Source organism: Synchiropus splendidus, chromosome 10, assembly GCF_027744825.2.
Source record: "Synchiropus splendidus isolate RoL2022-P1 chromosome 10, RoL_Sspl_1.0, whole genome shotgun sequence".
NCBI classification, from domain to species: domain Eukaryota; kingdom Metazoa; phylum Chordata; class Actinopteri; order Syngnathiformes; family Callionymidae; genus Synchiropus; species Synchiropus splendidus.
In genome coordinates this window covers 18,439,208-18,457,206 of record NC_071343.1, presented here as the reverse complement: position 1 = coordinate 18,457,206, position 17,999 = coordinate 18,439,208, and the positions used below count along the sequence as shown (strand labels likewise).

At 40.6% G+C, this 17,999-nt stretch overlaps 1 protein-coding gene across 2 annotated transcripts in view; it reads left to right on the top strand.

Moving 5' to 3' along the window:
* The window catches only part of tmeff2a (transmembrane protein with EGF-like and two follistatin-like domains 2a), a 165,851-nt gene that overhangs the window by 14,920 nt on the left and 132,932 nt on the right, over positions 1-17,999 (top strand). The window contains exon 2 of one of the 2 annotated variants that reach the window (XM_053877831.1): positions 9,188-9,297. In XM_053877831.1, the coding sequence (XP_053733806.1) occupies positions 9,188-9,297 (110 nt within the window). Of the gene's footprint in view, positions 1-9,184; positions 9,298-17,999 lie in introns of both variants that reach the window. The other variant, XM_053877830.1, reaches the window with a different exon arrangement.

The following is a 17,999-nucleotide window of genomic DNA, read 5'->3' as shown; positions in this document are numbered from 1 at the left end:
GCAGGGTGGCTGGGCGCACCCTTAGAGATAGGGTGAGGAGTTCGGTCATCCGGGAGGAGCTCGGGGTGGAGCCACTGCTCCTCCACATCGAGAGGAACCAGCTGAGGTGGCTCAGGTATCGGATTCGGATGCCCCCTGTGCGCCTCCCTGGGGAGGTGTTCCGGGCATGTCCTACCGGGAGGAGACCCCGGGGAAGACCCAGGACTCGCTGGAGAGATTATGTCTCTGGTCTGGCCTGGGAACGCCTCGGGATCCCCCAGGAAGAGCTGGAGGAGGTTTGTGCGGACCGGGAAGTTTGGGCTTCCTTGCTCTGAGTGCTGCCCCCGCGACCCGACTCAGGATAAGCGGCAGAAGAAGGTGAAGGTAATCAGCGAAAGTGAATGACAGTTCTTCAGAACCTTCCTGGATCCAGCTAGAACTTCCAAAGAAAGTTTAATATCTCGATAAACTGCTGGGTCTCCGCCACATACAAACTAGCGTGGCGCACAGCTTAAATGAGAGTCACCATCAGAACGACTTCTTCTGAAATCATGTGATCAAACGTATTACAGTGAAGTGGAAACAAACGGATAACACAACACATTATGGAGGTGGAGGTGGACATGAACACGACGGTTTTTGTCGTGTTATTCGTGGGCAAATACCGAAAGAAACATCATAATGACTGAAATCCATTGCTCACGGAACTCAAGTCGACATCCCCAGCCCAGCATATGATAAGACGGACTGCTCGGATTGGCGCAGATTTACTTTAAGTAATATTTTTACTGTAACCAATTCAGTAAATGACAAAACATTTCCCTCTGTGTCTCATTTGCTGCAACATTGGCTCCGTTCCGTTTTGCCACAGTTTCAAAAAATCCTGGTGGAAACCCTGAACTGTAATTATCGACATTGCCCGGCAATTTGATGTAACTACCCTCAAACTCTTTTGGTCATTTGACTTTCAATTGCAAAATTTTGACTTGACTCTCCAAATTTTTGACTGATGTGTTGCTGTGAATAAACGATGATTATAACATTACTGTATAACCCTTTTGTAAAAAAAAGAAAAAACAAAAAAACAGTTAAATCTTATAGAAAAATGAGATTTGAGATCAAATTCATTTTCAAACAAACAAAAACGTGTGCGAGTCAGCTATATGTGTGATGATACTGTACGACAAAGGAAATGATTTCCTTCCAGAAAAGATGATCTGCCAGTAAAGAGAAGAGCTATTTGTTGTCCTGGTCTCCCAACATCTCTTTTTAAATGAGCACATTTCTCTGACATAGAGCAATTGCTCCATTACATCAAACCTAAATTGATGTTCATGTTTTCCAATCTAATTCACATTGTAGCATGAAGCCACAGGGATTGTGAGAATGGGTAAATTCATTCCGTGGCTAAAAGTCATGCATCAGCAGGATAATGAAAACTAAGTTCAGCGTGAGTCAAGGTGATTGTGTGTCATTTATTACGCTGTAAGTAATTATGCTCCCCCCCCCTCCGCCGCCACCCCCTCCCCCCCGTTCTCTCAAATGTGATATTCCACTAGCTATCAACTGACAAACATGACAAACGGCCTCTCCACTGGATCCATAGCTGTGTGCGCTGTAAGGCAATCTCATGCTTTGTAGCTAATTAAGATTTGTGATTTAGCCTTTTCGGGGGTGTTTGACAGCAGCGACTTGACTGAGAGATGTTCATTCTTTCATCTCTGCGTGTTCCGTTCACAGACTTTACACCGAGACCAAAAAAAATTCACGGAAAATCACGCAACATGGCAACAATCTCTGTTGTTACTGTGTTTGTCTGAGCCTGAACTCTCAGCGCTCTTCACCAGTGGTCTGTGGATTATTCTTTCCACCGGTCAAGATCCAACTTCTACATCTGTTTTTGGTGTAAGGAGACAGTTAAATGGCTTGATCTTTCTTCTGTGTTGCCACCGCAGTGCAAGTGATTTACTCCTTTCAGATGTCCGAGCAAGCGCGGAAAATGTTGGCTACTGATGCCTGACTTCACTTGACAGGTGCTCATAAGAGTGAATAAACATATGCATTAGTTTAAGCGCAAGCACACCGACTCTTGCTCGGAGTTCTCTTGTGTCCAGATGGGCTTTTGTCACTGGGACGTGTTGTGCCCAGCAATTTGATTTTTTATTTTTTTAAACATCTTTTGTTTTCTTAGCTAATGACCAACGACTGCAGCCAAAGTGTTCTGTTTAGTCTCTGGATTTCTGGATGTCTGACTGTGTCATTTCTGCTGTTTGCAGTGTAATGTCTCAAGGGGGATATGAAGCAATATATTCAAAAGCGTTTCAGGAGAAAAACATTCGTCCACCCTACCTTTTAAACATCTGTTCACCCTCCAGATTATTTTGATTTGGAGAACTGAGTACACACTAGTAACAAAATCAGAATGAGTTTTTAAAAATATGAGATATTTGAACAATAAGTAAATAACTAGGGGATCATGGCCCAGACTAACTTTTTGTTTTGGTTGCTGTGGTGCGCCTAATAGTTTTTCATCAGGTGCACCTACACAAAATTTTGGTGCACCCAAATTTTCCTCGGAATCAGCTTTAATGGAATTAAGTCGACATTTTAGCACTCTCCAAAGACTTCAGACGATTGTTAAACAGGAACACAGTGTAAACAAATTCGATGTACGACATCAACATTTCGATTCGGACGTCGCAGACGCACTGTTACCAGCCATGCTCTGGCAAACTACTGTCTCTCTAGACTCTCTTTGTCTCCAACTTCATCATTTGTTTATGTTTCATTATAATAGTTTAGAAATTCCATGTTTCACGTCTCTCGTAGAACCGACTGCTCTGCCAGTTTCACTTTGGGGTTCAATTGGTCTGACTGCAGTCCCCAATGTACCTCGTGTTTCTTGACAGTCTACTTAAACTATTTACTCATTTGGACACATTTCTGGTTGCCTGTCAAGAAATATTGGGAATAATGTGAATGAATGATCATATAATGATATTATATAGAGTGTTTGTCCTTTGTCTAGTGTGATGCAAAACGGTGAAATGGTTGTTTTTCATTGGGGTGATTGAAGATTTACTTTGACCGAATCAGAATTTGTGGATGTCCCATTTGCGCTGCCAGTGACTTTGTCCATGATCAGCGAACTGAGCATGACACCTCCAATACCGGGGTGTATGTCTGTCAAATATCCAATATTCACCACAGTGTTTTCCGAGGCGGCAGACCAATGGACCCCATGTGTTGATATGAGCCAAGTCACACAACCGGGCCAGAAACCCTTGGACTACTACTACTGTCATTTTTATGAGATTCTTTTATCAAAAATACAATAATGAAAGTCCAAACTCTCCACGACTGTCACAGGCTGGTGTCGACTTCCTAACACCATGGAGCTGAGAGCACGTCGCGCCCTCATGGTCTTGTCACATTTGAGGATGCAAGTCCAATGTAGCAACTGCGCCTACTGGCTTACAGCACGCTTCTTTCATTATAGTGAGACGTGCTGCGTCTGCGGACAGCAGAAGTCCGTCTCTTCAATCAGGCTCCAGCCAGTCGCACCTGTGCGACCAAGAAAAAGTCTCCGTTCCACTTTGAAAAATTTGAATTGCATTTCGGTCGCCTCAACATGCAGAAAATATACTCATCTATTTCCAAATAATTTATTAAGTATTAAGTATTAAGTTATAAAGATAAGGCAAAAGCTTCTTCCTCAAAAGCTAATTCATGTGACCCGCAAAAGAATCGAGGGGTAATGACGCACCACGCAAAGTAAACCGTGCCAGTTACGGACTTCACAGAGCAGCTTTTTAACTGTGGCCAACCATGATCTTGAAAGACGTAGAAGAGATGTTTTGGCTGTGTGAGGCAGTGGAACGTGCATTTTCCTTTTTTGAAAAGCGGCTCTGTTGATCAAGTTTGTTTTTGAAGGCGCTGCTCTGGCTGATGGCTGCAGGTTCCATCGCCCAGAGTGTACCCTCGTGCACGCAACAGGTTGCAAGTCAACAGTTTCAAATGTCTTGCTTTTTTAAAGATTGAACTTTAATGTCCGTCAGAATCTCTGAATACGTCTGATTGAAGCAGCTGTCACTGAAGTGGATCCATGATTTTCCCACCTACCTCAACACAATAATTTCCTCTTGGATGAATGAAACTGTTAACTAGACCTGAGTCTAGTCTTGAATGAGTTGAAACAGACTCACCGACACGTCCATTTTTGTAGTCCTTTCGTTCATTCAATGGTAATGGACTGTTTCAAGTGAGGTGGCCATTTTGTATGCTTCAGTTTGAAATGACAATTATTATTACATATGACTTTTATTTCAGTTACTATGCTAATATGAAGAATTGAATCAAGTAAAGCTAAATAAAAATTCAGAGTCCATTGGAACCCACTCCATATCCAATGTCTTGATACCTATCATCATCAAACAATAGTTAGTTGCAATAGTTGGTCTGCGTTAACAAGATCAAATTTGAATACATACTGTGTTTTTTCAATGTTTTAGGCACATTTAAATGAGTACTGCCTTGTGAGTTTTTTTAATTTCTCGTGCAAGGAAGTATGCATGTGATCACAATGACACTTAAATTCACTCAAAAGACAGTTCAATTCCTGTCTCCCGACTTGTCATAGATCCAGTTTCAGCTGGGTTATAGAAGTACGTGCAATGCTTTTACTCAACCAAGCATTCATAAGGAAGGATAATAGCATATTTGATGTTCTCTGTTTCCGACGCCATTAGACCCAATACTGTGTTGTTTTGTGATGCGAGGGAGAAACGTGTCACGCCCTTCGACCTCACGTTGAGTTAGACAGAATCCTCCCAATGCAGCGCACTTCTGCTCTGCTCAATATCAGCAAACAACTTGCCAATTCCCTCTATTTCTCCGACACGTCTTGATCGGCTTGCGCGGCCCAATTTTGGCCGAGAACTCGCCCATCTATCCACTCCAAGCGTCAAGACCTCTCATATCACTGTTCTTGGCTGGCCGCTGTATTTGCCCAGAGAGCCCTCACTTTATGGTCATTTGGGGCCGGGGGAAATAGCACGTCCATTTCAGCATGGTCTGACATCCATTGCGTCTAACTGGTTCTTTTATATCTTGGAGGAGTTTTAGGAGCAGAAGGAGGCCTTTGGTTATTGCCGCAGGGCCACAGAGGTGGCAAGTCTATGTGTCAATTATAATGAGATATTTATGAATCGCGAATTGCTTTTTAAAATATACGCTGCGTGGAGCTGTGGTCTGAAGGACTATACCAAGTCTATATAGACGAATACCAGTAAATTGGAAATGTAATGTAGATATTTAAAAGATGCTTCAGCAAGATGTGATTGTTTTTGTGATGATTATTTTGGCCACACAACTGCTGCATATGGATTTGATTTTTGGTTTGATCAGACTACAACTTTGACAGTGCTATGAGTGACATTGTTCAAGATAAGAGGAAAGACTGAATTGAAATTGCTTTCAGACTGTATAGTATCGAAGGGTGAGGATGAGGTTTCATGAAACAGTATTGAAGCGTTGATGAAACTGTTTCATGAAACAGAGTTCTGATAGTCAGAGGCCACCAGATGTAAAATGTTTGGACTTGAACAACTGATACAATGAAACCTCACATCATTTCAAAATCAAGAGCGCCATCTAGTGGCCTCTGGAAATTAGGTCACTGTTTCATCAACTCTGCTTAGCTATGCAGCCTTAAAAATGAAAGACGCATGTAAGTTAGTCGGTTGAGTGGCAGTATGTATAGCAACCTTTACCATGACTGAAGTGCATGGGTGTTTAAGAAGTGGCACATCATTGGCTACAGAGTGAAAGGAGTCACAGCCCATGGATGACCCTTGCACCAACCTCCATTCCTCTTCTACGTGACATGCAACTCACGGTCCCAAGATATTCCATGGAATACGTGCCACAGTTTAAAGCCTAAAACGTAAACGTGACGCAGAAGGCTACTGTCTTCTGCATCAACAGATGGAGCAAAAGTCAGTTAAGGAGAGTTGCTGTTTGATGCCTTTGGAATGGAACTATCAAGTATATGTCCCATTGTCATTGTTTTCTCATTTTGCCGATAGAGGGGTCAATGTTGTTGAATAATTTTATTGGTCATAAATGCTCTTCAAACAGGTTCATATGTATATATATATATATATGTATATATATATATATATATATATATATATATATATATATATATATATATATATATATATATATATATATATATATATATATATATATATATATATATATATATATATATATATATATATATATATACATACTTTCAATTTTGTCTGCTGGGTTTCTTTTCAGGAACTGAGGCCAAGTCAGACTGGCTGGTCTTCAAGACAGATCAAGTTTATCACAGCTCATAATATTTTACATTTACTATATGGTCTCCATCTCTACAATAGCAAACTTGGCTTTAATGCCTGTGGTTGAACTCAAAGAAAGACAGACTGGTGGTGAGATTTTGATATTACAATCGTGGATCAGATTCACTGCTGCAGCTGAGAAGTTCATCGATCAGCAAGATAGGACGTGAGTTCAACCGTCTCCTCGTGATGTTAACACCTGTCAGTGATACTTTGGCAGAATGCAGGTATAGAATTCAACCTGTGTTCACAATTCCTTGTGATGCTTGCAACTTTCACTAGATCCATTTACGAGTCAGAGATTGCCGCTCTAAAAAATCTGATTAATTTCTATTACTTCAGCAGAATACCTTTCCATGGTGTTCACTGATCATTTTTATTCTCCATCACAAGTGTGAGTGTGGCTTTGTACTCATGATGAAAGAAGGTTTAAAGTCACGTCGTGTTCCTGCCAAATCCCACGGTTGCTCAACACTTCTCCGAAATCTTTTTCTGGTTACATATGCAGCGTGCAGGTGCTGATATACCCACTGTCGCAGAAACGGCACTTGTCATCGGCCTTGACAGATAGTGCTGTTCCCTGGGTAATTTTACGTTTATTTACACAGTACGCGCTGTGTCAGAAGCGGGTCAAAGTACTGTTTGAAAAAGCAGATATTGAGTAACAAGGGTTGGGGACGAAGTACATGGGAAAGAAAAGGAATGCATTTTTAAAATGTAATTTGGTAAAAGTTAAACTGACAAGGTTGTTTTTTTTTCTCATGGTTTTCCTGGAAACTAAGAAAAGCAGAGACTCATGTTACTGTCAGTCGGCACCACTGAGCCTGTACTTGGTATTTCTTTCTAAAGATGCTGCTTGAACAGAATGGTTTCATGTAAAAGTATAGAGCTGTCCACATTGATGCCACTGAACTTTGCTTAAGCAGAAGTTTAGTTTGTTGATGAACTCGTGTTTTCAAGTGTTATGAAAGCAGTTTTTATTTATTTCAATTTTTTTAGCTTCTAATGGAAATCTCACTCTCTGTGACGTAAGTGAGTGAATGAGAAGCAAAACATTTTTATTGTTGAATAATAACATGCCATGTCTCATTATTAGTTACAAGGCCAGTTAACAATGCTTCAAATTCCACCTCCATTAGTTTTAAAAACAATCCATCCATCCAGTTTTACAGCATTATAATATAATAATTACTCAATAATAATATTTGAGTACTTTGGCAGACCTGTTTTGTAGCGGTGAGGGAATGGAGGACACTGTTCACTAGTGACGTTATGGTGAAGCTTCATGAAACATTGACTCATTTTCAGAGATCAGAAGCCAGTGTTATTGCTTTAATGTCATGAGGCTTCAATGGAATAGTTGTTCGGACCCAAAGATTTTCGAGGAAAGAGTGCCATCTTGCGTGCTCTAAAAATGAGGACACTGTTTCATGAAGCCTCACAAGTGCATCACCACTCTTTACCTGACTGACATTAGAATTTGAAAGTGCCTTGCTGAAACTTAGTTGTGTACCCCAGGTGTTTTCCGAGCTCAGAAGTCAACGTTTTTAGAGCAGAGAGTGCCATCTAGTGGGTTCTTGACCTGAGGACACTGTTTCATGAAGCCTCACAAGCGCATCACCACTGTTTACCTGACTGACATTAGAATTTGAAAGTGCCCTGCTGAAACTTAGCTGTGTACTCCAGGTGTTTTCCGAGCTCAGAAGTCAATGTTTGTAGAGCAGAGAGTGCCATCAAGTGGGTTCTTGACCTGAGGACACTGTTTCATGAAGCCTCACAAGCGCATCACCACTGTTTACCTGACTGACATTAGAATTATTTCATATTTGTCTCATGTGCTCATCGATTTAAAAATTCATTTGAAGCCATGTTAAAGTTATTTGCTGTGATAATTATTTTTGCAGTGAACTATGACTGTTTGGCTTTTCACTTTTCACTTGTGGGGAAAAGAATGTATCCATGTCTGATGCATATTGCCAGTCGGACGTGGAATAAATGTGACAGTTTAATGTTGGAAAAATGTTCCCGTTGCCAATATAGGGGTTCATTATAAAATGCCTCAATTACTCTTCCAGCTAATTTAGATGGATACATCCATTTGGGAGCACAAGAGCCCAGCTCTGTATTCCTCCCCTTTGAAAACAAATTGGATTTTGTAAACAGGCAATAAATCAGATCTCATTTTCAGCAATGTTTTTGCCATAATAATCGAATCCGTCTACATGTACGTGGAGCAGCTCTGCGTCTGCCATCAGTTCAGGTAGACTAATAGCCCTGAGCACCGTCGACCGACTGGGGCGCATGTGGCTCTTTGATTCGATTCTGGAAGCTCTGTTTGAGTCATTTGAGATCCCTAACACAGTCGGAATCTGATCACAGTCCAGGTCTGCCGCTCCAGGACGACGCCGCGGGAGGCTTGATGCATGTGAGCCAAGTATGACAAGCAAGAGGCGAGGGCACCAGAGTTCAACGTGTGGATGGACACCATGGGATAATGTCACTGTCAGCTTGAAAAAAAATGTACTGATTCATGTCAACATTCACCAAGCTAGACTTAAAGATATCTTCTGTCAAGCTGCATGGATGTGATTTATGATGAAGCCTCCTGTCAGTGACTCATCATTCTCATAAGCATTGTATCATTTCTGCAGCTGACGATGAGCAGTATTGTATTTCCACGTGAGCAAATGTGATCAGAGAGTGTATTGTCCACTGGCAGCCTTGACTAATGCATGAACTGGAATGTGACTTTGCTGAGAAATGCCGGGGGGCAGAACGCCATCACTCACCCGTGTCTCTCATTGACTTTGCTCCAGCAGATTTCGACGACAGAGACAACGACATGTTCCTGTGTGATACCAACACGTGCAAATTCGATGGGGAGTGCTTACGGATCGGGAACATTGTGATGTGCATTTGCGACTTCAAGGTAAACGTTTTTTTAAGACACACAGTTTGGCTTACATGTACACGTATGCTGTACAGTTGAATATGTGTCAGACATCATGAGAGCTAAGGCAGTGTATTGACAGGAAAATAGCTATTTTGATGGAGTACTGAGGGCGTGCGAGAAGTCGTGTATAGGTTTATCCGAGCTTTGCGCCTCAAAATAGAGCACAAGCTAGTCATTCTTACAACAGCCAGAAACAAACAGATGCTTAGTTAACTATTGCAAACACATTGACTGAAATAATGATAATGCAAAACTGTTTATTTATTTGTTTATTTATTTATTTTGTGTTTTTTAGATACTCTCCAGCTCTTCTGGGTACACATCATTTTCTTAGCAGTCCTGCAAAGGATCATACATTTTTCGTGACAATACTTAATTTAGTTCCCCCAAGAATCAATAAGATAAATTTTTTAAATTTTGATGGGTGGCAATAACATGAAGCTGTGCTTATCTCCTCAACGCATCACAGATAACTTTTGAGCAACCAGTCAAAAACACAACAAGATTTTGTTTTCAGGAAGAGTGTGAAGACTAAATAATACTCTGAATATATAAAATTACACCTTCACGGTCGCCACCTTGACTAACCTTTATATATATTTTTACATTTTGTTTTGTTGAACAGGGAAATACAGAGAGTAAAAACGCAGTTATCACATCTATCAAATGGCATAAGTAGTAGAATTGCAATGTAAATTGGTACGGCACCATGTATCAAGATAAAATCAAGTTGGGAGAAAAGCCCAACTAAATATGTTCAACACCTCATAATGGCCCAGTCTATTTGATGAAGACTCTCCCAACGTAGAGTTGTAAAGGACGGTCTTTCTGCACGTACAAACACAGCTGTAAAACATTAACCAGCAATGTTTTAAACGGACCTAGCAGAAGCTACAAAAATACACATTCACTTTCAAAGAGGCAGAGTTTTTCAAACGGCCGTGCACAGACACAGTGCTACCCTTCAACATGTGGCCCACAATATCGTGAGCAAAATAATAATCGAAAAACTTTCTGAAAGAAACAAAGTTTATGAGCGTGGGGTCTGTCTAGTGCTATTCCCATGGTTTGGTTGACTTTTTTTTTGCGGTGGACTTTTATGAGGAGACAATACTCCGCTGAGGAATCTGAATTGTTAGTGTCCAGAGGCCACTTGCATGGGAGGGCCTTGTATCAAAACCGCCAAAAATGAAGGAAATCACGGTGATACAGACAGTGAATATGACAAAGACTTATTTTTTTTATCATCAAATAAGTTTCATGTCTTCAAAGTCGATATAGACTGCAACCCTATATCCTCCGACGTTATGCCTGTAGTTTATTGCTCTTTAAAATGAAAAAAATTCCTTGCTATTTTCCTTTCAATTAGAGAGAGCACGTAATTGAAATGGTGTTAAATAAAAGCCATCCACTGTCATATCAATGTTTGTCAATGGGATTCAAAGAACGCATACTGTCTTACGCAGGAAACATTCAGGGGATTCCTGTGATCCCTGCCACCAATTCACCACATACATTTAGCACCAGGGACATCCTCAATGGAGAGTCAGTGGTATTCAGAATGCTCACTTTTACAATGTACATTCATGTTGGTATTTCTGTACTCCTGATAAAATTCAGTCAATTATAACTTCAAGAGATGAAACTTAATGAGGCTTTTATCCATTAATGAAGCTGCTCTGCTGAACTGTTGGATGAAGAGAACGTCTGGGCAGATGGGCTGGGTGTTTGGTTTTTTTTAATGGATCAGGAAAAGCACTTGCTGGCTCCTGCAGCTCACTTTGCACGAGTAACAGCCGCCTTTGAAATTGTAGTTGTTGACTGTGGCTGTAAAGCAGTTTGAAGAAGGCACTTGGTGAAAATAATTCGATTTGAATGGCGCTTCAGTGGGGCTGCGGTCACCGCTTAATTCTTCTGCTTTTGTTTGAAATTGACACTTCTTGGTTTTAGTGGACGCTTGGCAGGAATCGGGGTCAGCACCGAAATTGAACTGCAGTGATCGTTTGAAGTGGGACTGCAGTATAAATTTATTTGATCGTATTGTCTTTTAAGAATAAATTCTGTTACTACAGAAGAAGAGTCGCCAACTTTTCTTTTTCAACACGGCACATCCTTGTGTATTATAGAAAAAGGAAAAAAAAAGATTAAAAGCAATGCCATTTAGAGAGATGTGATAAAATGATTTCTTATTTCACTTTTGCTGTGTTTTCTCATATTGTATGTGTTTCAAACAGTTAAGATGAGTTATTAAGTTATTATTTGATTTGACTGACCTTGAAACCATTTTTAAAATAAATTAAAAACAGATGTGAATGAAGTTGTCAAGTTGTGAATGCTTTAAAAAAGTAAACATGTCAGTTAAAACTGACTGTACTGGAGCTACAGAGTGGTATGTTATATTGTTATATGTAACGGTTCATTTTAACAATGATTCGACAATTGTTTATGTATTTTTCACGTATAAAATCATGAACAATAGGACAGTTTACAATTTGATCATGGTAATTTATGAGGATTTCGTCCTCTCTGGTTCTCAAGGATTGATACTTGGAACAGCTGCTTCAAAGAGCAGAGTGTCATTATTGTGTAAAGACGTTGTCTCTGCGGTGCCGGAAAGTGATTGGCAGCTTTTCATGCTGTATTTCCTACAAGTCAGTGCTTTGAACTGACTGTCTAATTTGAACACAGATGGGATTATTATAGCGTACTTTTCTCCATGAATCACTATTTTAAGAGCTTCTATTATTAGCTGGATCGAATTCCATTGAGCTGACTGCTATAGTCGCCGGGGGAGGATGGTCGTAATGACGTGAGATCGTTGTCGAAAATGTGTGTTGAGAACCGTTGTTGACAAAGGTGCAGTTTGTCCATGAAATAATGTTTTTCTACTTAACAACTCTGACATAACATTATGGCCGCGGCAATAACAAAAGAGCGGTGAGTGTCGGTGTTAAGTTGCGTAGCAGGAGAGCGATGAAGCAGGCCAGATCTGAGGCGGCAGCGCTTGTTCCCATCCATTGTGTTTATCTGCACATCATCAACACAACCTTGCAAAGTGACACACAATTGGTCACCGGCTTTTATCTCAGTCCCGTACTTCCAACGCTAACAGAGGGTCTGCAGATAAATGGCATTGCTGCTCTATTCCTTTTCTGCAGATCTCACGCCGATAGTCACTGAGCGCTAAGACCAAAGGGGAGCAGTTCAATCTGCTATTTCATGCTTAATAACTAACAGGTCTGAGGTCGGCTTGGGTGTGCAATTTCCCATCTGTTTGAAGCTCGCATCACAGTCTTTATTACTGATATCCTGGCATTAGCGTGTCGGTGGTTCATCTTCAGCGAAAGGAGGCAGAAGCCACACATAACACTCACAGGGTGGATGTCGAAGATAATAAAAGGAAGTGACATGCAGGGTCTGTGCAGGAAGTGGGTTTATTTGACTGGTTCAGTTACCAGGACGTGCTACATTCACCTGACAAAGTCAAGATTTCCACATGTAATTTAAAGGGGAACTATTTTGCTTTTCTGTCTTTGAAGAGTCAGTAAGGTCAAACGCACCCTGAAGTGTTTGTTTGTTCAGACCTAATGGTGGTTCATCAAGGCTTCACAAGAGGTTCCTTCATGACACATTCCCTCATTTTCAGAGTGTAGTAGATTGTGCTCTTTGAACAGCTATTTAATTGAAACCTGTCATTTTCAAGCCGACAGTGCCACCTTCTGAGCCTGAAAATGAGCACAGTGTTTCATGAAGCCTCACCATCCGACCACCACCAAGCATGTTCATGTGACTCAGGTTGTCATCTCTGGTCATTGGATGGATGAGCTGTGTTTTCTTTTTTTTTTTAAGGAAAGTTTGGTAGATTTAGAGAGACACCAAACTCTCTGTGTAACAGGTTGTATTTATGTGGGGTATTATAATAAAAAGAGCCTCTGGTGGGCTCAGTTTGCGAAAAGACACTCGACTGTGTGGAATTGTGCGTATTGTATTTCCTGATGCAACACAAAGTGAGGCAAAACATTGCTGGCGTATACTGAGCAGAGGCTGGTTACTTCCATATTCTAGCATTCAACTGCAGACAGTTTTGCTGAGATGACCTGCTACGGTGCGAAGAAAGAAAGAAAGCTCAGTCAAGGAGATTCATCCTGGGTCTTCAACATCCATTTTCATTCCATGTTGCTGTTTGCCTTTATTCTCAATTGAATCCTTCTGTTTTAAATAAATGCTCCAAACAACTACCATGAAACGGCACTGGTTGGCGTCTTCAGACTTGCTGTCTTTTTCAGACCACATCTGAGATAGTGCTGACAAGAAAAGCGACAGTGGGTGGGATGTATTTTTTTTTAAGTCTGAAACACCAGTGTTTTACTGAAATGACACACATTTTGTTTCATATATGTGTTGTTCACAACAATCAAGATGTTAGGTTAGTTGGTACAGGAACATCCAGGGGCTTATGAGATGGAATAGGAAACTCTGTAACACATCCTCACTCCCATTGCGTATAATGTTGACGCTGGGAAAGTGGGAACCCTGGCAGAAAGCAGCAACTATTCTGTCAAAAGGGCTGAACTGAAAAATATTTAATTTGATGTGAGACGTTGCAGTTTGGTGGATGTCGTGAGACTTTACTACGCCCGTGAAATATTTGCATACTGGCCTCTTGCAGTGGGACTCCAAGACAGAGAGCACTGCGTTTACGAAAGTTTCATATTCAAAAGTTTCAGATTCAGGTGGCTAACAAACACTGCACCCGACTCCAAAATGGCGACGAATCCAAGTGTTTCCGTCTCTGCATAAACACCTGAGAAAGGCTGCTAGTTTAACTCGATGAAATTACTGATTATTTCTTGGACAACTTGCTTAGAGTTCCGAATGTCACGCCTGGACTGGTGCGTGTTGCTAAGCGTCAGCTGCGCTAACAGCTGCTGAGGAACCAGCGGTCTTAGATGAGCCCCGAAAACTCCCTCAAGGGCCGATGCTTTAAATGGCGTATTTCATTTTAACGCGCTTCCCTGCAAAGCATTGTTGCAGGATGCAAACTTTATATTGCAGATTGAAAGAACCTTCACAGCAGACATGCTGTTGCCGAGTGAGCTGTTTCATGAAGTACCTTCGGGTCGGCAAGAATGTTAGACGTGTTCCATCCAAAATCCAACATCCAAGAGACACAGATGGCACAGAAACCAGATTTTAAGGTGGCCCAGGTAACATAGACATGTTAACGCAAAGTGTCTTGTATAATGTGAACACCGTCACCAAATTGGCTTCGGCAACCTGCAGACGCAGGAAGATCTCAGTTATATGCCGTTGTCTTTCCCCCGATCATGTAAAAATGTTGTTCAAAATAATGACTCTGTCAATCTCCTCCTCCTGTCCTGTGCGCAAGCAAACACATGCACGTACACAACACACGGTGTCTTTGCTTCCCAGACATATTTTCAGCTGTTCTTGCTGAGATGAACTGAATAATTGTCGTGATGATTTCTTGAAGGCTTTATGAATGTGACGGCGGTCTACGTTTGGTGCAGCTGTCCGTGGCGTTTTGCACCTTTAATTGGATGTTCTCATTTTTAGTACTTATCAATAACCTCCACACTCGATCGTCTGGCACCTCCTGAGGGTGTGAAAAGGCTCCAGAGTAACCCCCAAATTGGTCCTGACGACTGCACTGGCTTCCTCCGGCAGCTCCCATCATCAGTTTTGGGAACAGCGGTTGTTCATTTTATGAAGACTTGGCTGGGGAGCCATAAATGGAATAGCTGTAGCTCTCAGGATTCCAAGTCATCACTCCCGTCAGGCGCACACCACAAGAGTGGTGGAGAGTTTTCCTTTCAAAGCTGCTGCCGCAAAAATAAAATAAAATGAAATAAAATAAAATAAAACATTCCTGTATTGATGTCACTTACAGTGTATTTTAGTGTTGGTGATGCCAGACATGGATGAGCCAGTTCACTATGTTCTGTCTTCACTATAGTCAAGGTTCATATTCAGAGCAGATGAGTCTCTGACGCATTATTGGTGGTTATTATTTCCAACTGAAAATGTTTATTCCGCTCCTCAAGCTGCAAAAGTAATCACAGCAAAATGCTGCATGATTGTGCCAAACCCTTTATTGATCCAGGACCAGTACAATAAAGAAGAGGATATATTTGACTAGTCGTCCCGATCGATTGCAGCAGACAGACCAGGGAGAGAAGGCGGCTGAGAAGGAGGACTGACACAAAGTCTAGATTTATCCATTTAATTTTACAGTTGTAATTTCAAGCGCTGTGATGTGTGTTTCCTTTCTCTGTTGAATGAAAGAGTAGTGAAATAGATTTTTAATTTGAGCTGGAATTATTGTATTCATCAACTGGCTGACTGGCGACAATAAGACTGTAAGTTAGAGTCCAAAACATAACACCATTGGAACTATATATATAAGACATAAGTGACACCACTGACTGCATGTCTGCAGTGACTCTGTCAGTGGCATGACTTAAACACTAGGCAGCACAGAAGCTTCCATGCGATACATCTAAATTCTGTTTTGTTATGGATCGCTCAGTAAGTGTCTTTTATCATGGTGGATGCATCTTTCTTTGTAAAGCGGACTGAATGACTCACTCACTCACTGGGGCTCCCTCCTTAAAGCAAATGGAAAATGGATTGTTTTCATCTTCAAAACAAGTCAGTTATCACCCGTTAAATGACTGAAGTTAATTTTATTTAATACATGGTTTTCTGTGGCTCAACACTTTTCATTGTGTTTGTAGTTATGTTTGTTTGTTTTTCTTATGTGCTTATCACAGGACCTGACTCAGAGATCGATTTATTTCAGGCTACTTTATAGCATAGTATAAACCTGTTGGACTAAAGGCAGCTGGTATTTGTTATGTGGTCGTGCTTAGGTCGGACAGAAACAGCAAGATGAATTATACTTATGTATTCGTTCTTATTTACATTCAAATTATAACCCATTATTTTAATTTTGATGTTGATTTTTTGCTGTTTTTATTGCCCCAACCAGGGTAGCTATTAAAAGCTGTTTTCAAATGTGACTTATAATTAAATTCTGTAAATTTATAATGCTCATATTTTTAAACCGCTTCTAAAGATCTTCTCATTTTCTTAATTGATATTTAGAACCATCAATAAAAGTGACACTTTCTTCTCGTTGTAAGAATCTTTTTCTTATGTCCTTCTTCCTTGACTGCCCCACATAACAGTCACTGTATATAATATGGTCAGTTACCAAATATAGAACTCGCAATTGTGTGTCGGTTTCCTATCATGCTTTTTTTTTTCTTCATGGTTCTGTGTTTATCTTTTATTTTTTACATTTTTAAAATCTATTTGCACTTTTTTACATTTTGTACATAGCCCTGGAAGTGACATGCATATGCATATTTTTTTGGGATGTGGCATGCATGACTTTATTTTTTATTTTTTTGCCTGAGATAACAACTATCTCAAGATAATTTTTTATGTCGTGATAATAGTTGTCTCGAGATAATTTTTATCTCAAGATACAATCGTAAATGTCAGCGTGTGCGTAGCCGCCTCTCTAGCAAAGCATTTTGTAGACGTCCTCCTGGAACCACAATGTCTCCCATGGCTTTGTAACTGTTCGTCAGTGTTGTCAGTCACTGTCTACAAGTCTGTGCGCTTTTAACACCCTGACCAAGTGCCTTCTACTCAAAATAATACCACATGTGGCTAAGCTATACGAATTACGCATCCTTGGAAGCAACATATCTCGAGATAACTGTTGTCTCGGGAGAAAAAAAAATAAAGTCATGCATGCCACATGTGGTATTATTTTGAGTAGAAGCCACTTGATCAGAGTGTTAAAAGCCGTCGGCAATATTCTGACTTGCAGACATGTCAACGGTGACGAACAGTTACGAAGCCATGGGAGACAAATTGGTTACAGGAAGTAATCGTTTCTTGAGATAAAAATTATCTCGAGATAACTGTTTTCTCGGGCTAAAAAAAAAATAAATGTCACATCCAAAAAAATAAACACATGCATGTCACTTCCAGGGCTCCGTAGTTTTGAACAGGAAAACAGGTAAAATGTTCAGTAGAGAGACAGTGATGTAACTGCACTTCTCATGAGATACAGTTCTGGAGTCTTCATGAAAAAATGAAATAAAATAAAATAAGAAAAAATAAAACTTTGTGTTTACTACAGTAAATGTTTTGCAGGCCCTCTGTCTCCTGCTCATATATCGTCCTGTAGTCATTTCAGAGCAACGTTTTTTAGGAATTTGCGTGCTTCAACTTGACTTGAGACTTTATTTTTTTTCTTTTCTTAATAACTGTAAAATGTAAACACATGTATCCCACTAAATATCTCTGCCATAACCTCATGTGCCTCACATTCGCTCCTCTCTCATCCCATCCCTTTAGCTCGCTCATGTGGAAAGCTCTATAATGCGTTGCAGCACGGAATGAGCTCTCAGCTGCTTTGACGTGTGAAGTTAAAACTTCCAGGCTTTCTGGCTCTTATCCCAAAAGGACAGACTGTAAAATATATCCAGGCACCAGGAAAATAATCCAAAACGCTTCGTCTTTTGATGTAAACGCTAGCTGGACTCGTAAATGGTTGGACGCGGCTTAAAATTAAAATATCACTTCCCTCCCGTTAGTTTGACTGTGTTTGTTAGCTTGACAAAACAAGTTAAAATTTT